Source organism: Protopterus annectens, chromosome 6.part1 (genome assembly GCF_019279795.1).
Source record: "Protopterus annectens isolate FY-2018-M chromosome 6.part1, PAN1.0, whole genome shotgun sequence".
NCBI lineage: Eukaryota > Metazoa > Chordata > Ceratodontiformes > Protopteridae > Protopterus > Protopterus annectens.
In genome coordinates this window covers 453,270,678-453,292,530 of record NC_056738.1, presented here as the reverse complement: position 1 = coordinate 453,292,530, position 21,853 = coordinate 453,270,678, and the positions used below count along the sequence as shown (strand labels likewise).

The 21,853-nt window shown below is 46.3% G+C and overlaps 1 protein-coding gene across 2 annotated transcripts in view; it reads left to right on the top strand.

Annotated features, from left to right (window-relative positions):
- BZW1 (basic leucine zipper and W2 domains 1) overlaps window positions 1-21,853 on the top strand; it is a 948,791-nt gene that overhangs the window by 617,491 nt on the left and 309,447 nt on the right. For both annotated transcript variants that reach the window (XM_044075876.1, XM_044075877.1), the window contains one exon: window positions 1,803-1,941. In XM_044075876.1, coding sequence (XP_043931811.1) covers window positions 1,803-1,941 — 139 coding nt within the window. The remainder of the gene's footprint in view (window positions 1-1,802; window positions 1,942-21,853) is intronic.

The following is a 21,853-nucleotide window of genomic DNA, read 5'->3' as shown; positions in this document are numbered from 1 at the left end:
CTCAGACAAATGACGGCTTGCTGCGATTGGCTTGCCAGCCGTTGTTTCCTCAGTTTTGGTAATCAACCCAAATGTGAAGACTGCAACAGTGAAGCACGCAGAACAAAGTACAGTTGTGTACACTTACCATAAATGTAGATGTTTGAGTGTGTTCACTGTTGCAGTTCTGGTTTCCTTCCCTCCATCCCCCTCTTCTGTTTCTCTCTTTCTCCTTATAAGGGACATTTTGGTATTTACTTTCTACTGGTGGTGTTCTTCCACCATAACATGGCTGCCACCTGGGGGCTCCTGACAGGGCAAGAAAAACTGATGTAATGGCGTCATCTGCCTTACTTTGTACTATTGACGACCTGACGTCAGTCCTGAAGCAACAGCAGCTGACACAGAAATACTAAGCCTCTGGTATTCGGGCCGGCCGAGGGCTACCTTGACAGGGATAACCCAATGTGATGACTGCAACAGCGAATACACTCTAACATCTGCATTTATGGAAGTGTACAAAACTGTACTTTTCTCTTTCCCCATTTGTCCATTTAGGGGTCATCTTTCCATTGCACTGGGTGCTTGGGAAGTGATGGAAGAGGAAAAATCTCCTTACATAGTTGTGTGTACATATACATATTGTTTATCAAGGAGTATTTTGGCCTTGGAAATACCCCCTGTTCCAATCTCTTCTCACCAGGGCAATCTAAAAGGTGTACATAAAGTCTGATGGAATTTGGTCATTCCTGGTTTTTGTTGGGATTACTGGGATTACAAGCAATGTATCCCTTACTGTGGCATAATTACTAGTGTTACTCAAACAAAATGAAACGGTATGAGTGCTTCTCTTAGTCATTTATCGGATTGCTAATGTGGGTCAGGAGATAAGTTGTAGCTATGCCCTGGGCTTCAGAGCAGGACTTACAGATATCTTCCAGTGACGGATTTTCATGGAAATGGAATTATACAACAATATCATTAGAGCATCTGCTGTTATGGAATGTGTGTGCGTGTGGGTCTCTGTGTTCCATAGGTAGTAGACTATTGACTTCATAATACCTTATTTGCCTTATTAGGTCTGTTGTATGTATTTGATGTTTTCCTTCAAAAACAGAAAATGGTGCTGTCTGAAGTCTTTACAGCCTTGCGTCATGGTGCTGCTCTCCATGCTAGGGAGGAGACTCTCCATTGTAATGTAATCCAGCTTCTCTTAGGAACCTCGCTAGAAAGATGGGGATCCACTTGCGTCTAATTCCTTTTTATAGTGAGTTGTACTGAGCCAGTAGTCCTGTTTAAACACACAAGTGATCACACATCCGTAATTTTACTTATTTCCACTGCAGTGGAGGCTTTGTGGTAGAACCATCATAAGTCAGGTTTATTTGCTATTTGTTTTGAGCGTTTACTTTAGTCTATCATTTAAGTAAAGCTTAAATAGAATAGACTCCAAACATGAATTTGGTGTCTTGGCACTAAAGAATATGAAGTAGTTTTTTTTTTTTTTTTTTTTTAGAGTAAGGAGCTGCTGTAAAGTAGACAGTTTTGATAGGTGGGCTTTCACAGAAAATTTGAAAGTGGGAAATTGAGCCGATTCTAATAGAGATGAGGTGGTAAAAAGCTTGTCTAGAGCAGGAGTTTGAAAATTTGAGGGGTAGCAGGCAGAATAGCTTGTGCTCTCTCCATTATGGAGCTAGTGGTTTCAAGCATACGTACAGGACTGTTTTGTTCCTTTTGCATTTGTGTAAGGAAACTTTTACTTCAGAATAGTTATTGCTGAAGAGTAGAGAGAATTTGTAATCACAGTATTTTTTTTCCTTCAGCAAAACAGCCCTCTGCTTGCTGCCTTTACATCTCGGGGGCAGTCTGAACTGACACTGTTGGTGAAAATTCAGGAGTATTGCTATGACAACATTCATTTCATGAAAGCTTTCCAGAAGATAGTGGTGCTGTTGTATAAAGGTAAGCAAAATGTGTGGTACTGTCATTTCCTTATTTTTTTTGGCTGCTAAATTTTTTTATTGCCCTTTTTACTTCATACATGGGACCATTTTCATCAGTTTGAGTTCTCAGCGTATCCAGTAACTCTGTGCTCACTGTAAGTGTGAGGATTAACGGAACACTGCATGCACAGTTGTGGATGAGTGTCTAGTGTACTAGGTGATGGACTGTAGAAGGCCTTTTCGTGACTGAAAAGTGGGTCTTTTCTGCCATCTTTGCTTGCCTATCATCTGCCCGTATGAGTGACTTGTTAGATGTCGTCCTATTCCCATGTCGCAGTATTCTGCATATGGGATTTACCCTTCAGTCTCGCATACAGTCTCGCATACTTAAAGCTAGTATTTAAAAGCTTTCAGTCCCTCTGTGGTGCGTGAGATGTCTGATGTGGGTGAGATTTCATGTGCTATAAAGGTGACATCTGCACATACCAATCCTCAGAACTTTTCAGTTGCCAGTCGTATGCCAGGCATCTCTGCTGCCGCTGATGTCTGATTAATTCATCAGATTAGTACCCCGTTGGCGACCTTTTCAGTCCTTCTAAAAAATTAGTATTGCTTCATGTCATCCAGAAAGATTGTGTCAGTGCGGCTGCCAAATCTCTCATAAGGACACCCACAATAAGTACCTTTTCTCTTTGGGATGGTCGCACGACCACAAGGCCTGCCCGATTTGCTAGGTGTTCATGCCTACAACATTGCATAGTCGCTTGCATGCGCTTAATCATTATCGTGAAAACCGTCTGAAGCATCTTATGTTGCGGATGGAGGGCTCCTCAGACGTCTCTGCAGAACTGCCAAAAAAGACCAGGACTGTACGGCCTTAGTCTACAGCTGAGCGTCTTCTGGCCGATCCCCATCCTGTGGCAGTCATAGACCTGTTATCTATCTGGACCTGGATCCACCACTGTGAAGGTCTCAGGTACCTCTCAGGATGCCGCACTAGCCGAAGGCGGGAGCACGTCCTCAGAGGCTATTCCGGTGCCGGTCTCTGCCGGGGGGGGGGCTGGGTTTTCTTAACCATCTGAGCCCTTGCAATCTCTGGTGTCTAGACAGACGTCCACAGGCCCTCTTAAAAGAAGAGAAGAGGAAATGCATTTCTCCCTCTACAGAAAAGCATGCCTGATTGGCAGGCTTTCAGTCAAAGCCTTTTCAGTGCCTTTATGGCACGGAGGCGTACCACTGCTGTTACTGGTTCCATCTCTCCTTTCCTGAGCCCTAGGCCTCAGCCTACTGACACTGACTAGGGAAGAGAGTTCTTTCAGAGTCCTCTGAGGAATCTTTCTTACAACTCACAACTATCCTCCCCCTTGGGATACGGATCCCCAGAGGAAGAGTCAGTGGACCCTGACTCCCCCAGCTGAAGACTTGACCTTTAGTGAGTCACTAAGCAGGATGAAGTATCACTAAGTGGGGAATCCTCAGAAATGACTTTAGGTACAAAAGAGGTACTAGGACCTCATTCAAATGGAAACCCCCAGCCCATCTGCTGTTCCTCCTATCCTGCCTGCCTTTTCTGCATCTCTGAACCCCGACTCTCAACCTCCTGCCCCATGCAGAGCAGACAGGCTTTATAAGGTGTCTTGACAGTAAGCATCTGCTTATGTACCCACCTGCCAATCCTGCCACTATATCAGTCTCTACGGACAGAGCTTCCAAACTCTTACCTACTACCACCACCATTCTCCCAGCTGACAGCAAGACAATGGAAAGGTTGGGCAAAAAGATATATACCTCTGCTACCTTGGCCTTCAGAGCTACAAACTACCAGACCCACATGACCAAATATACCTTGTCCCTCTTAGAATTTGCCAGCAAACACCTGGGAGATATTCTAGACTCCCCTGCCAAAGCAGTACTTGTCCTCTCTCCTGGCTCTCTCCACCCAGGTCACCAGACACACTATCAAGTGTAGGTACGATGCTGCTGAATCTTCTGGTCAGTCGCATCAGCAACTGCCTTAAGCAGATGCTCTTGGCTTCGCCTACAACCTCTGCCAGATTTCAGGGCAAAGGTCAATGGTGCTCTTTTGGATAATGCTGCACTTTTTGGTTCTAAGGTGGCAGAGTTTTTCAAATCCATGCAACAAAAGGGAAAGGAAATGCAGGACCTAAAACATTTACTGGTTTCACCTATCCCTACATTACACAAACTATCCAGCCAAAACCCAGTCTATTAGGAAGCACTCCCGCCCTGCTCCTCCAAGGCCTCAGCCCACAAGGAAACAATCCCGTTTAGCTAGAGCATCCCCTCCCACTAGCCAGAGCACTCCCTTTCTGGAGAGGGCAGGTAGCATTTGACCATCTGCCACCCCCATCTCCTCCCCCTTCTGTACCACTATTCGCTCGCCTCTCACTGTCTACCTGTTTGGCCCCATCTCACCTCAGACACGTGGATCCTGTCCATTCTTCAAAACTTATTTTATGTCCTGGATCACCCCTCCCATTTGGCGAGGCATACCTTGACCACCTGCTCAATTATACCTCTTGCGGCCAGTAGTCCAGACCCTGTTAGATCAGGGTACCATAGAGATAGTCCCCTACTGCAAAAGGAAGAGGATTTTACTCAAGACTTTTCCTGGTCCCCAGGAAGGGCGGACCCTGGAGATCTATTGTAGACCTCTATCTCAACATTTTTCTAAAGATCCCTACCTTCAAAAGGCTGTTGGCTCTTTTCCCCCCTCATTATTTCACAAGGATCCGTGGCTACTTTAGATATTACTTCCACATCCCAATCAATCCCTCCCACAGGAAATACTTGAGATTCTTGGTGGGTTCCTCACTTGCAGTTTTCTGCCTTGCACTTTGGACACTCCACTGCAACCAGCGTCTTCAAATGCTTGGCACCTGTGGTGGCTTACTGCAGTACAAAGGGAATACAGATATTACCCTTACTGGATGACATGCTGATCCAGGCTGCTAGCCAAGAAACCCTCCAGGGGCACATAGTTTGTGGTGACCCTCCTTCAATCACTGGGATTTCAGATAAACCTGCCAAAATCACATCTTCAGCCAGCGTGAGACTATGTATTCCTTGGGTGCAGGATCCAGTCAGATCTCATGGAGGCATACCTACCCCCACCAAAAGTGAGTTCATTGACAGAACATCATCTCCTGGTCCTTCACTCCACAGAGTTGACTGCAAGGCAGTACCTCAAACTTCTGGGCTACATGGCAACCATCATCCCCATGCTTCCTTTAGCAAGATTGCACATTAGAAAGCTACAGTTGTACCTTCTGTCAGTCTGGAAGCACCACAACCAGTCTTTGGAGCACATTGTGCCCCTTCTCTGCCTAAAGAATGAAATACTATGTTGGTTTGCTCAGATCAGAACCTGGGCATTCCTTTCCAACCCTCAACCCACTCAGGTCATGCACACAGACTCCTTAGACCTGGGGTGGGGAGCCACCTTTGGCCACAGGTGCAGGGCCTGTGGCCACATCACCTCAAATCAGAACACATCAAGGCCAGAGAGATGAGGGCAGTCCTTCTAGCCCTCCAGGCATTTTTCCCTTTCTTACAAAAAGGGCCACTTCTGATATACACAGACAACACCATTGTACTGTGGAATATCCATAAGCAAGGGGGGGGGGGACCAAGTCCTAACGGCTCTGCAGACTTACTAGCCCTTTTAGTTTGGGAATTGGCTACCTCACAGGGAATCACCCTGAAGATGACTTGCATTCCTTCTCTCTACAAGTGCAGATTGAGCAGAACCAGCACAAACCACCACAAATGGATGCCTCAGAGATGTCTTCCTGGATCTGGTCCACAAGTGGGGGTATACCTGAAGTATACCTGTTTGTCTCAACCATCAGCAGGCAACTTCCTGGCTTTACACCATGACACCAGAACTACAGGCACCGGCAACGGATGCATTCTTAATTTCTTGGAAGGGGCACTATCTGCATTCCTCCCTTCCCACTCATTCAGAATGTCCTGCTAAAAATTCAGCAGGACAACCCAAAAATCTTGCTGGTGACACCCTGCTGGCCCAGACAGCACCGGTTACCCTAACTCCTACACTTGTCCAAGGGCAACCACTGCAAATTACCCCCAGAGTGGATCTTCTCGCACAGACCAAGGGGGTCACTAATCCATCCACAGTGGCAGCTTCTGCACCTAACCCTGTGGCTGATGGATTCTGATCCCATTCAAACACCTTTACAATGTGGACATGCTTAATGTCCTGCAGGAGGCCAGGAAACCCAAGTACAAGAAAGTCATATTTCTCAAAGTGGAAACGGTTCACTACGTGGTGTCATAAGATAGCTGGATCTGCTTCTCAGCGAACCCCCTTCAGTGCTGTCCTGTTTGTGTGAGCTACTACAGACTGGATTGGCCTATTTTTCCATCAAAGCCCATCTGTCTATTTCTGCAGGCCTGCCTCTGGATCCCCCATTAGAATCCAGACTTCCTTCCAAACTCCCTCAAGGAGATACTTTAAATTAGGCCCCACAGGAAACCTTCTCCCCTGCCTTGGGACCTTTACTACGTGCTCAAGAAGCTTATGCTCCCACCCTTTGAGCCAGCTGATAAAGCTTCATTAAAGCATTTAACTTGGAAAAACTGTTAGTGGCTCTACCCCCCCTTCCTGGCAAAGGTAACCACCATGAAAAAACTTCCCAAAAAAAAGGAAGCCAATCTGGTAGTCCTCTGCCATAAATAAACTCTACAATATGATGAAACTGATGCAGAATAAGGTGAAGTCCCAAGACTGGGAAAACTCTTATCAGCCTTCTCAAAAAGTTGAGATCCCTCATCAAATCCTTTAAAGTTAGCTATGAAAAGAGAATTGCAGCAGGTAGTAAAGGCAACCACGAGGCTTGCTATAGTTATGTAAAGAATCTCCACAGCAATGCCCAGATTTGCTTTGAGCTACTGCACAATGGTACGTCCTATAGTGAGCCAACAGATATTGCCAATATACTGTCCCAACCGATTCAGTGCCAACTTTACTCCTCTCTCCCCCAAAGGACCAATCGCAATACCAGATTGCCAGGCACCCAGTATTACTCCTGCACAGGTTAAAACAGCACTGTCCAAGGCCAAGAATACAGCTTCTGTGGGACTTGACAATATCCCAAGCTGTGTTCTACAAAGTGAACTGGCACCTCACCTGTGTTCCCTGTTCAGTCAAGTTTCACCTAGGGCTTTGTCCCTACCATATGGTGCACTGCTAAAGTCATCTCTCTTTTTCTCTCTCTCTCCACAAAGGAGAAGAGTGATTACAGACCCTGGGAACTATCGCCCTAATGTTCTTTGTGTTTCACTGTTGCAGTCATTACATTTGGGCAATCTGCTAGCAGGTTGCCCTCAGTCGGCCTGATTAGCAAAGTCTTGGGTCCTGCGTCGGTTGCTGTCCCTTCTATGACGTCAGGGGGTATAAAACAGGCAGCAGTCTTTCTTGCCGCTCTGTGCCCGAAGCAGAAGCACTTCGCAAGTGCCGGTCGGCTGACTCCTGAAATGTTAGTTTTCGAGTTTCAGAACCGAAGTTTTCAACTAAAAGCCAAGTACCCCGTTGGGGTAACTTTTTCTTGCTCCTTACCGATGTCAGTAAAAGTTGTTAATTGCATTACTTGTGGGAAGCAAATACCTCAAGGATTTTCATTTGTACTGTATTCCTTGCCTAGGCCCTGACCACAACGTGCCTTGCTGTCAGTTTTGTGCTAAATTTAATCAACGCACGATTAAATGTCTGTATATTTTTGCTTCTAAATATTTAGGCTCAAGACTTAACTATCCAGAAATGTCTGTTAGTAATCTGACTACCGGATTACCTATAAAACGCAAAGAAAGAGACTGTCGAGGTCCAAAACAGACTACGCTTCTAAGCCAGTCACTTCGTACCCGCTACTTTTGATTTGCAGGCCTCTACTGAGACCCATTCGGAGTCCGGTATGCTGCGAGATGCTTTAGGTATTGACCCGCGGATGTCTCTACCTTAGATGGGTCTGGAGCCGCTGTGCAGGCACCGGCTTCTGAGGGTGTTTTTAGGCCTAAAGATTTGTATATTAAACCGGCGCCATCTTCAAAACTAAGGCCAAAATCTTCATCCTTGTCTAAAAAAATAAACTCTTGGGCCACGTGTACAGGCCCCAATGCCTAAAAAACAAATGATCAAAATGGCTGAAGATTTAATTACCTTGATCAGGAGTAGCCAGCCCCCTCCTCCTAAGAGGCCTAGGCAAGGCACTGACTGTGAATCTTCAGATCAGGTTTCTATTTCTTCTGATTCTTCTTTTGAACAGGAATTATCTATAACTAGTTATGAAGACTCTGATGCTGAAGATTCCATCCCTTCTGCTTCTCCCCCTGAGGATTTCTCTTTTGGAGAAACTTTACATACCTTAAGGGAACACTTCCGCTGGGAAAGTCAGGATTTCTCTGAATCTAAAGAGATTGGGGATTTTCTTCTTCCTCAGCATAGGCCTTTGGCTATACCTCCTGTTCTAGACATTGTTGATGTTTTTTCAGAATCCAGTATGACTCCTGATTCTCTGCCTCTGGCTCCTAGTAAGCCAGACAGATGCCACAGGATGTTCGTGTTACACTGCTGCAGTCATCACACTTGGGTTATCTACCGTCAGGCGGTCCCGCAGTCGGCCTGAGTTCCAAAGTCTTGGTCCGGCATCGGTTGCTGTGGCTTCTTCCCTGACGTCAGTGCGACAGGGGTAAAAGAGGCAGCCGACGCCATTTTCTTCAGTCTTTCTTGCCGCGCGGTGCCCGAAGCAGAAGCAGTTAGCAAATGCCGGTCGGCAGACTCCTGAGATTTTCAAATCGAATTTCAGACCGAAGTCTTCAATAAAGCTAAGTACCCCGTTGGGGAACCTTTTCTTGCCTCAGTCCGATGTCAGAAAAAGTTAATTGCATTTCTTGTGGGAAGCAATTACCTCATAAGGACTTTCATTCTTATTGTATCCCTTGCCTAGGCCCAGACCACGACGTCACAGGTTGTCTGTTTTGTGCTAGGTTTAACAAACGAACTATTAAACGTCTGTTTGATTTCGCCCAACATTATTTTGGTAGAAAATTTAATTAAACCATGCCGTCGGAGCAACCGACCGGGATGCATAAAAAGCGCAAAGATAAGGACAGACAGCAGACCCCCAAACCAGACACCGAGGCCTCTGCTAGGCCAGTCGCCGGTTCTCCGGTTTTCAGTGAGGCACCTACGCAGCCCCTGAATATCACTAATTTAGAACCCCAGCCTGCATCCGACTCCCAAGCGGAGATTGCAGGGCCTCCAGAGCCTTTATCTTTAGGCCCTTCCGACTCCATGGCTGAAGGAGGTTCCGGTGCAGTTGAAAGGCCGTCAGTTGCTGAAGGAGTCTTCAGACCGACTACACTTACTATTAAATCCTTTGCAAAACTGAAAACTCCATTAAAAGTAAGGAAGCCTGTACAGCAGTCTCCAGTGCAAGGCCCCCATGCCCAAGAAACAAATGCTTAAGATGGCCGAAGACTTAATTACCCTAATCAGGGGTTCCCATCCCCCACCTGACAAAAGTCCTAGACAGGAGGAGTACTACGCTTCCTCTGACCAGGTATCCATTACCTCAGATTCTTCTGAGGAACAAGAGTACTCTTTTCCCCCTTATGAAGACTCTGATGCTGAAGAGTCTATTCCTTCAGCATCTCCCCCCAGAAGACTACTCTTTTGGGGAAACTTTACATATCATGAGGGAACATTTCCACTGGGAAGGCCAGGATTACTCTGATTCTAAGAAAAGGCTCCGAGATTTCCTCTTACTACTCCAGCACAGACCCCTTGTATTCCACCTGTTAGATATTGTGGATGATGTTTATTCAAAATCTAGCCTTAACCCAGATTCATTACCTCCTGCACCAGCCAAACCAGATACTTAGAGTCCCTGACTCACATAAATTCCTGTATAAAAGCCCTGTTGCTGACCCAGAAACCATTTCCCAGGGTCCCAAAGGGGTTAAGGCCCCTATTGCTAAAAATCCTGTACCGTCTGAAAGTGATTCTATAGCACTAGACAGATGGGGAAAGGAAGTGTATACCTCAGCTACTCTAGCTATGAGGGCCTTAAATTGCCAGTTTCACATGCTGAAATATCAACAATATTTGATGTCTCAATTAAAACAAAAAATGAGCACACACAGAGCAGCCTGATTACAAGGAAATGCAAGATTTATTGCATGCAGCAGAACAAGTGGGAAAACGTACTTTGCAATGTGGATTTGATTCATTGGAAGCCTCTTGCAGAGCAGCTGTAACAGGGTCTGTCATTCGTAGGCATGCTTGGTTAAAAGAACAAACTTTACCTGATCATGTTAAAGCAAAGTTATTGGATGCACCCTTACAGCAGGATGTTTTATTTGGTGTGAAAGCAGAAGAGGTATTAAAGAAAATGGAGGATAAGGCAAAATCTATGTAGACGGTCAAGGGTTTTTAAAGGTCCAACCCCCTCGTTTCAGCAGAAATTGGCCAACCAAAAACTGATCCTTTCCAACTTCTGACAGACCACAGAGGGGCAAATAGATGCCCAAGGGGCACAGGTCAGCCACAAGGCTCTTACAAGCCACGACATTGGGGTGCCACAACCCAGAAAGGAGATGACAGGTCTCAAACTGTCAGAAGACAATCACAATGACTTACCCCTCAGACTGCCAAGCAAATCACTCTTGGCAGCTCCCTTGGGAGGAAAACTTGCACTTTTTGCAGACAATTGGCACAACATCACAAGACAAATGGGTCCTAAATATTGTAACTCAAGGATACAGGTTCCACTTTCACACTTTACCAAGGATAAAAGGAATGCCAAACCTGCCATCAAATCAACGGGCAGAGGCTCAGAGACAAATTACAGCACTCATGGACATGAGAGCCATTCAGCAGGTTCCTACACAGGAGCAAGGACAAGGATTTTACTCTACTCTTTCTGGTTCCCCTAAAGGACAAAGCCTGGAGACCCATTCTGGACTTTTCAATTCTAAACACTACAGCAACTTCTTCCCATGCTGGGCAAGAAGGCTTGGCTAGTAATGTTGGAACTCAGGGAGGCATACCTGCATGTCCCAATCAGACAAAATTGCAGAAGATACCTCTGCGTCATTGCAGGTTCAACGCATTATCAATTCTCTGCACTGCCCTTTGGCTTATCTACTGTTCCCAGGGTCTTCACAAAATGCCTGGCACCAATAATTGCATACTGCAGACAAAGAGGAATCCAAATATATCCAGACCTGGACGACTGCCTTATTCAAGCAGACAGCAATGACCTTCTTTTAAAACCTCTGGCGTTTGTAAAAAAAAACCTACTAAGTTGCCTAGGGTACACAGTAAACGAAAAGAAGTCAAAACTAGTGCCCTCACAAGACATAATATTCCTGGGTGCCAGCTTAAATACAATGGCCCAGATGGCTTCTCACGCCAGACAAGCAAGGACAACTGACTCAATACTTCAAAATGATGGCAACAAAGACCCAACTCCCTGCAAGAAACATTCTGCAGGCCTTGGGATTTATGGCATCTTGCATGCTGCTAATACCATATGCCAAACTGCATATGAGGAAATTACAATGGTACCTGAAAAGCGTATGGACTCAACACAGCTTGGAAACAATAATACCACTAATTCCCTGCCTTCAACAGGAGTTTCTGTGGTGGGCTCAGGCATGTCACCTCAAGGGTCAGCCTTTCACCTTGCCCACAGCCAGGCAAACAATGACAACAGATGCATCGGATTACGCCTGGGGAGCACACATGGCAGGACAGTGTATTCAGGGCAAATGGTCTGCAGATCAAATGCATCTCCACATCAATCAAAAAGAGATGCTAGCTGTACAAAATGCCCTAACAGCTTTCAAGGATCTCCTACATCCAGGGCAACTTCTAATAAAGATAGACAACACCACAGTGATGTGGTACATAAACAAGGGGGCACACATTCCTTTCCCTTATGCAGGCAAGCAATGACCTTGTGGAACACAGCACTGACCTACCAAGTTCAACTACAAGCACAATTCCTGCCAGGAAAGAAAAATACATTGGCGGACAAACTAAGCAGAAATATGGATCCTCACGAGTGGAAACTAGACCCACAAGTATTCACAATGATGACTCAAAAATGGGGGAGCCCAGACATAGATCCGTTAGCCTCCCCCCAAAACTACCAACTGCGAAAGTTTTGCACAAGGACATACCACGCACTAGCTTGGAAAGTGGACGCCCTTTCATTCAGGTGGAAAACACTAAGTGTATGCCTTTCCTCCACTGCCTCTTCTGGCAAATGTGCTGCTAAAAGCCAGATTAGAGAGGCCACAAGTGATACTCATTGCTCCAGACTGGCCACGCCAACACTGGTATCCAATATTAAGGAACATGGCTCAAGGCCCACCATGGATTTTACCTCAAATTCCTCACCTGCTGACTCAGACAATCGGATTCTACACAGCCAGCTCAAGACTTTAAATCTGGCTGCATGGCAGATTAAACAACCAGTCAACACTTCTCTCTACAGCTGTTATGGATGTCATTCTGGAGGCCAGGAGACCCAGCACCAGGAAAACCTACTCAGACAAATGGAAAAGATTCTGCGCCTGGAACCAGGCAAAAGGGCAAAATCCTCTTGTCCCAAATATTCCTCAGATTCTGCAATATTTAACTGAGATGTTGCACAAAGGCCTTTCCTTTTCATCTATAAAGCTCCACGCTTCAGCTATTTCAGCTCATTACAATACGGATCCTCCTATTTTTTCACATCCATTATTAAGACAGTACCTCAGGGGCTAAGAAATAAGACTGCCCAGAAGAGCACCAACACCAACTTGGGACCTCAATTTTGTTTTGGAGAAAATTGCACTCTTTGGACATTCACAGGCAGTTAAGTTTCTACTTGGATAAAACAAAGGTTTTCAGAAAATCTGATCAGCTTTTTGTATCCTATGCTGCAGGATCTCAAGGAAAGCCTATATCAAAACAGACCATTTCAAAATGGATAGGGCATTGCATCAGTTTCTGCTACACACACCATAGGAAACCTGTACCTGGTAACATTAGGCCTCATTCCACCAGGGCTACAGCAACCAGCAGCCTTCCTCAGTGGGGAACCAGCCAAGGATATTTTGGAAGCTGCAACTTGGGAGTTCAGTGCACACCTTCACCAAGCACTACCACTTACCTCTATACTCAAAAACCAGAGCTGGCTTTGCCACTGCAGTTTTGCAGGGCCTACTAACTTCTCCAAACCCTGTTTAGTACCAACTGCCCAGTCTTAGCTTTGGGATTCAACCCAAGTGTGATGACTGCAGCAGTGTAACACAGTGAACATAGTTCAGTTTTGTACCTACCATAAATGTAGATGTTAGTGTTCACACTGCTGCAGTCCAGGTTACCCTCCCACCTTCCCCTCTTCTTACCTGGGTTTTATCTATAGCTTCCTGTTTATACAATCTCTAAGATGCATTTCTATATGATGTATTTGCTTACTGCTGTAGCTATTGTTATCTACTTCTGTAATTTACTTAGGATTATGTATTGCCTTCCTATTTGGGGGCACCTGACATCTGGGGCAAGAAAAATTGAAGAAAATGGCGTCTGCTGCCTTTTTTATACCCCCTGTTGCACTGACGTCAGGGAAGAAGCGACAGCAGCTGACGCCGGACCAAGACTTTGGAACTTGGGCCGACTGCGGGACCACCTGACGGCAGATAACCCAAGTGTGATGACTGCAGCAGTGTGAACACTCTAACATCTACATTTATGGTAGGTACAAAACTGTACTTTTCCTGACTCCCACAAATTCCTTTTCAAAAACCCTACTGCTAATCCTGAAACCATTTCTCAGGGTCCCAAGGGCGTTAAGGCCTCTACTGCTAAAAATCCTACCCCGTCTGACAGATTCCAGGGCACTCGATAGATGGGGTAAGAAGGTTTACACGTCTGCAACTTTGGCAATCGGGGTTTTAAACTGTCAATTTCATATGCTTCAATATCAACAGCATGTCATGGGTCTACTTAAACAGAAAATTATATATGTGTGGAAAATAGTTGCAGGATTTGTTGCATTCAGCTGAGCAAGTTGGAAAACATACTTTGCAATGTGGTTTTGATTCTTTTGAGGCCTCTTGCAGGGCTGCTATAACTGGATCTGTGATAAGAAGGCATGCTTGGCTCAGAGCAAAATCTGCCTGACCATGTTAAAACAAAATTGTTGGTTGGTCCTTTACAACAGTACAGTCTCTTTGGTAATAAGGCTGAAGAAGTTTTAAAAAAGATGGAAGATGAAGCCAAGTCTATGCAAACTGTGAAAGATGTCTTATAAGTGCAGCCACCCAGATTTAGTAGGCACTGGCCTACTAAGAACTGGTCCTTTCCAGTTCCCCCGAGAGCCGCCCAAGTCAAATCCAGACATTCCATAGGCTCCAGGTTTCAGTCACAAACTTTTAAAACAAAACAATGGGGTGCCTCCACCTCCAAACCGGGAAGCAACAAGGCACCTCCCTATGGAAAATAGTCTCAATGAATTTCCTCTACAATCACCAAGCACTTGCCTTTTGGCCGCCCCTTTGGTGGGAAAAACTGGCACTTCATGCACGAAACTGGCAACTGATTACCCAGGACAAATGGATTTTAAATATAGTATCCCAGGGATAGAGATTTCATTTCCATATGTTGCCCATCCCAAACAGGTGGCCAGATCTGCCTCCAAATCAGTGGGCAGAGGCCCAGAAAAAGTTCTGTCCCTCATGAATATGGGGGCTATTCAACCAGTACCAGAAGAGGAAAAGAGACCAGGTTTCTTTTCAAGACTTTTTTCCTGGTACCCAGAAAAGATAAATCATGGCGTCCAGTTCTGGACTTATGCATTCTAAATACATTTCTGGACATTCCAAAATTCAAGATGCTGACTCTTCAACATTTACTACCTATGCTAGGCAAAGATGCCTGGTTGGTAACTCTAGACTTAAGAGGCTTACCTGCATATCCCAATCAGGGAATCTTGCAGAAGATACCTCCGCTTCAAAGCAGGCTACTTGCATTTCCAGTTCTCTGCACTGCCCTTTGGCTTATCTACTGTGCCCAGGGTCTTCACAAAGTGCCTGGCACCAATAATTGCATTTTGCAGGCAAAGAAATATTCAAATTTATCCATACCTGGACGATTGTCTAATTCAGGCAGAAAACAAGGACACTCTTATAAAGCATCTGGCATTTGTAAAAAGGGTTCTAACTTGTCTAGGGTACACCATAAACAAAAAATCACAACTGGTACCCTCTCAAAGTTCATTCCTGGGTGCAAGCTTGAATACAACTGCCCAGATGACTTACCTTGCGCCAGAAAAGCAAATTCAATTGATGACTGACTTCAAACTGGTGGCCACAAAACCCAGCTATATCTGCAAGACCAATTCTGCAGGCCTTGAGGTTCATGGCCTCTTGCATACTTCTAATTCCATGTGCAAGACTGCAAATGAGGAAACTTCAGTGGTACCTAAAAAGTTTATGTAGTCAGCGTTGTCACAGCCTGGAAACAATGATTCCTGTTATACCTTGCCTGCAGCTAGAGTTCCTATGGTGGGCAGAGGCCTGCCACCAAAACAAGGGACTGCCATTCATTCCACCAGCCGCCCAAACCCTAACTACAGACACATCAGACTATGCTTGGGGGGGGGGGGGGGCACATTTGGCAGGGAAATGCATTCAGGGCAAATGGAACCCAAATCAAATGCACTTACGTGTCAGTCAGAAAGAGATGGTAGCTGTACAGAATACTCTGACAGCCTTCAAGGACTACCTTCATCCAGGACAACTACTGATGGACAGACACCACCACAGTCTTGTTACATAAACCAGCGGGGGGGGGTACACATTCCTACCCCCTTTGCAGACTAGCTATGGCATTGTGGAACACAGCCTTGACTTATTACATACATCTACAAGCTCAATTCCTGCCAGGGAAGCTAAATACTCTGGCAGACGAACTAAGCAGAAGTCTTACAGACCCACACCAATGGAAACTGGAACCACAAGTTTTTACCATGTTGACACGCAAATGGGGGAGCCCAGACATAGATCTTTTTGCTTCACCCCAGAACTATCAGTTGGATAAATAGTAACCTTTAGCTGATGTCAGGTAAAAAAGGGAAAGTGCCAATGTGGGCGCCAGATACCCCATAAGGACGCCAATGAGAGGTGTGTATTTTGCTTAGGTCGGGAACACTATCACTCTTCCTGCGCAATTTGTCAATCCTCTACCTTGAAAGGCAGAGCCTTTAGCAGTTATCCCTTAGAATGAATCCTGCATCGAAGGCCGCACCTGATCCTCCGGAAGGGCAAGATTCCTAGGCCTTCCTCGCCTACCGCTCTGCTTCCCGATGCACCGCCAACTGACTGTCTAGGGGTTGAGGCATGCTCGGTGGATCAGTCTACTCCGACATCCCTCGAGGAAGCTGTTGCACAGCAGATGACTGGCCCGTCCTCTGAACTTGACCAGACAAAATCTACCGATGTCTAGGGGGAACCAGTTTCGGTACCTCCGACCAGGATCCAGACTTCGGATGTATTAATCTCCAAGCCCTACGCCAGGCTGCTCCCTAGTTCCACCTCTGCCATAAAGCAGCAGAAAACTAAGCGCACCTTCTCTACAGAAGCCATACCGGACTGGCAGGCTTTCACCTCCTTTCTCGTGCAGGCCTTTATGGCCTTCAGCCTTAGCCCCCTCTACTCTGCCTCTATTGAGCCCTAGGCCTGCTTTTGATTCTTCCCTCCCACCCATGACCTTTCAAATCAGGGAGGAAGAGCATGATTCTTCCTTCTTTTCCTCAGAGGATTCCATTTCTTATGCATCCCAGATTGCTTCCCCCCCTAGGCGTATTACACCCCTGATGAGGAATCTGTGGAAGGGGATTCTCCTCCTGAGGATATTACATTTGGTGAGACCCATCACCAAGATGGATTATTTTAAATGGAATACATCCCAAATAACTGACACAAAAAAGATTGAGCCGCAAGTAGTTGCCCTCCCTTTCGGCGGTTCCTCCAGTTGTACCTGCCTACTTGGATGCCTTCAACTCTGCTTCTAAAGTCCCAGACTCCCAGCCTCCAGCCCCTAAGCACCCTGACTGCTTCTATGAAGTACCAGAGGACCAGAAATTCCTGGTTAAACCGCCCTTGGCGGACCCAGCTATGATTGCCACCACTACAGATAAAAAATCTAGACTGCTGCCTTTTGCCTCCCTCCTACCCACTGATAGCAACTATATGGATATGATGGGAAAGAAGGTATACACATCCTACACTTTAGCTTTCAGAGCCATAAATGATCTGACCCACATGACTAAGTACGCTCTAGACTTTCTCAAGCCTCCTCCATGCTGGCATCTTTGCCTGACTGTCCCATCAAGACTGACCTTACCACCAAGCTGTCCTTGGCCCAACAGGTAGCCAGGCAATCCATCAGATGTAGCTACAATGCTGCAGAAGCATCTGCCAGATCTGCAGCATCTGCTTCTGTCCTCAGGAGGTATTCATGACTAAGACTTCAGAACCTACCAGCAGATTTTAAGTCCAAGATCTTGGACACCCCACTGGACCCCAATGTCCTTTAAACAATCTGCAGACCTCTTTAAGAATCTGCAGGAAAAAAGTAAAAACTACAGGACACTAAGCATCTTTTGGTATCCCCCATTCCCAGGTATTGTAGGAACTACCCTGCTAAAGTTACCATTTGTGAGGTGTACTCCTCTGACGTCTGCCTCTTCTTCCAGACCTAGAAGAGGGGCTAGAAGCCCCACCACGGCTAGACCTTTGGCTCCACCACCTCAGCCCAGACTATCTTTTTCAGGACAGACGAAGCCCCAGTAATGCGCGACTGCTTTGCCTACCTACCCCTCTGGCAAGTCTTTCCCACTGGCTCCTCCTTTGGCAATCCATCACCACAGACCAATGGGTCTTTACCATTATCAAAAAAAGGGTACTTCCTATCCTGGAAAGACAAAACACCCAGGAAAGGCATTCCATTCCCCCCGCAAAAACCAGGCCCATCTCATGCCACAAGTTTTGGCAAACCACCTAAAGCTAGGCACCATAGAACCTGTCCCCTCAGGACAAGGAAAGGGTTTCTTCTCCCGTCTCTTCCTGGTCCCCAAAAAGATGGGACATGGAAACCGTTCTTGGATCTGTCCTACCTAAATCTTTACCTTAAGGTACCCTACTTCAAAATGCGCTCGCTCCCCACCCTGCTGCCGCTAATTCAGCCGAAGTCTTCATGGGCACCCTGGACCTAAGGGAGGCCTACCTACACATATCCATCAGAACCTCCCACAGACTATTTCTAACGTTTCTGTGGACCTTCCTCTCATTTCCAGTTTACTGCCTTGCTCTTTGATTTATCAGTGGCCCCGTGTGTCTTTACGAAGTGCTTAGCCCCAGCAATTGTCTTCTGCAGAACTCAGTCCAGATGTACCCTCATCTGGATGACATTCTGATACTGGTAGAGTCCAAAGATGCTCTCTCAAGGCACCTCTACACTTCAGCATGTCCCTTCTGCAGAATCTAGGGTTCACCATCAACCTTCCCAAATCTTCCCTGATCCCAGGCCCGGACAAGATTTTCCTAGGCTGCAGAATCAGAACAGACAAAATGAAGGCCTTTCTCCCACAAGACAAGGTTCTTTCCCTGACTTCCCACTTCCAGGAAACCCTACTTATCCCTGTGATGGCAAGGCAATTTCTCAGTCTTCTGGGTTTAATGGTAGCTACCATTCCCATGTTACCACTGGCAAGAATGCAAATGTGCAAGCTACAGTGGTATCTCAAAAGCAATTAGTACCAACACCTACATCACTTAGAACAAGTCATTCCCCCCTTCCCTGTTTAAAGACAGACATCAACTGGTGGATCCAGGAAGTCTAACTAAACCAGGGGCTCCACTATAACCCCCCCCCAACCCAAGCAGTGCCTGCAGATGCTTCAGATTTGGGTTGGGGAGCAACTCTGGCTTCCTACAGGATTCAAGAAAAGTGGCATCCCTCTCTACAGGGCAAGCACGTCGGTATCGGGGAAATGACCGCTGTCATCTTGGCTCTAAATCCTTTATTCTCCTAGTTCCAGTTGTACTCCTGACAGTGACAGCACTACAGTCATGTGGTACCTCAACAAACATGGAGAAACAAAGGCCCATCAGCTAAACAGACTGACCCTGCTGATATGGGACCTATCCTTTTGCCGCAACCTAGTCCTGCAGGCAGCCTGCATCCCCTCACAGGACAACCACCAAGCAGATCTCTTGAGCAGGACTTCCTCACCACAGCACGAATGGATGGTAAACAGGGAGGTCTTCCTAGACATAGTCCACTGGTGGGCTGCTCCACAAATAGACCGGTTTGCCCCCCCCCCCGAACAGGCAACTGCAGACCTTCTGCTCAAAAGCCTACTCCCCTCTAGCATGGAGAGTGGATGCCTTCATCTTCACTTGGGAGGGGAAGTTCCTTTATGCCTTTCCCCCCATTCCCACGGATTCAGAAAGTCCTCCTGAAAATCCAGAAGGACAAACCAAAAATAGTGATTCCATACTGGCCAAGGCAGCACTGGTTCCCCCTACTTCACAAGCTAGCCAAAGGCAATCACTTTAACCTACAAGATGGACCTACTGATAAGACAAAGAACTCTCCTACACCTACACTTAACAGATGTTATCCCTAACTCTGTGGGTGATGCTTTTGATCTCTTTCAGGCACTACTACTCAGGGGGCCTGCTTTCTTAAGGGAGGCAAGAAACCTACCACTAGAAAAATCTTACCTGGCTAAGTGGGAAAGATTTACAAAACTGTGCCTGCACAAGGGAAGAGGACCCTTATTCTGCTGGAGTCCCCCTGGTTCTGTCTTAGGTGTGTCAACTGATTTTAAAGTAGACTGTTTTATTCGTCTGTAAAGTACACTTTTCTGTTATATCAGCCTGCCCCTTGACCCCTCCCCCCTTGCTAGCCAGGCTCGACGTAAAGCTCTTCCTTAAAAGGGTCTTACACATGAGACCACCAAAGAAACCTATCCCTCCGCCCTGAGACCTTCAGTACATCTTCGAGAAACTAACCCAGCATCCATTTGAACCGGCTGGTTCCTCTTCCCTACAGATGTGTACATGGAAGACTGTCCTGCTGGTGGCCATCACTTCAGCCGGAAGGGTGTCCGTTGCAGGCCTTAATGGCCTGTCCCCCTACACCATCTTCCACAAAGAAAGAATAACCCTTAGAACCAATCCCTCCTTTATGCCAAAGGTGGTCAGTGAATTCTCTCCAAACCAATATGTCCATCTACCCACTTTCTTTCCCTCCCCCACTAACAAAGGGGAATGGATCCTGCACTCCTTGGACATATAGAAACTAAGGTGCTACCTGGACAAAATCAAATCCATTAGGAAAACTAACCAACTCTGTCTCCTTTCACCCCAGACCCCTGGGCAAGGCCATCTCCAAGCAAACCACCGCTTGCTGGATCAAGAAAACTATTTGCCTCTGTTACTCTCTCAATGGAAAAGAACCTCCAGTGGGAGTAAAAGCCCATTCCACTAGAGCTGTGGCTGCCTCCAGGACCTTCATGAAAGGTCTAGACATGGCATCCATTATGGAAGCAGCCACATTGGCCACTATCCACACTTTGACCAAACTCTACAAACTTGACCAAGTTTGCAGAGTTTGGACAGGATTCGCCAGGGCAATCCTGCAGGGATTTGTAGAATCCTCAACTACCACCACCCTGTCATCCGCATAAGTGGTGGTATGCTCCCACAACTAGAATACTGCAACATAGGAATAGTTCAGTTGTGTAAAATCTTACCGTAACCATAGATGTCCTTCTCTTCCATGTTGCAGTATTCCTTTCCACCCAACAGTTCCCCCAAATCATTTCCTTTTACCTGGCTTACACATACAGTAGGATACCAGGTTGCACACCTGAAAGCCACTGGCATTCCTCCTGCTGGGCCTTTTTCTCTGCCTGCTGGCCTTCAAGTTTGAGGATTGTGCGTGCAGACGTCACATTTAAGGCTCCTGGTTTATGGCTGTACGTGTGACATCTAATGCACACTGCAACAGCCAAACAAGCTTTTGTATAGGAGACAATGTACGAGTTGCCTGAGGGCAGGAAATCCCACAACTAGAATACAACATGGAAGAGAAGTATCTCTGTAGTTATGGTAAGATTTTACACAACTATTCTATATAGGGAATCCCCAAACTCTGGATTTTACAGTTTGGTTTTTAAGGGTAGATCATTCCTGCTTAGCTTGGTCGACGACTGAGTCAGTCACCAGAGCTGTGGATGTTGGCAAGGTGGTTCATACAGCCTACCTTGATCTGGCCATGGCCTTTGATACCATTCCCCACTCACGAATTCTAGAAAAACTCACTAAGCTAGGCATCAACCAGGTGGGTTGCAAACTGACTCACAAATGGAACCCACAGTGTGAAAGTAGCTGACTAAAACTCAAACTGCTGACCAGTCATAAGTGGAGTCACACAAAGTTCGGTCCTGGGTCCTCTCCTGTTTGGTATCTACTTCTCTGAAGCCGAGCCAACACAAAGGGACTGTGGCTGACTAAGTTTGCAGATGATTGCAAGTTGGGAGTTAACTCCCCAAGTGATGTTGACATCCTACAGAAAGGTCTGAGACAAACGACTGGTGTCAGAACCATGGCCTTAAGCTCAATGCCAAAAAATGTAGTCTTTCCCTTTGGTATAAACCCGGTTCCCATGAATTACCACATTGGTGGTAGTCCAATGAATACAGAAGGTGTTAAGACATCTGGGAACACAGGTTGACAGCAGCCTCTCTTTTGACCACCACATTGCCACTGTGGTCTAAGTCCTGTGTGGCACATCTCAATACTAAGGGTTTTGCATCCAGGAAGAA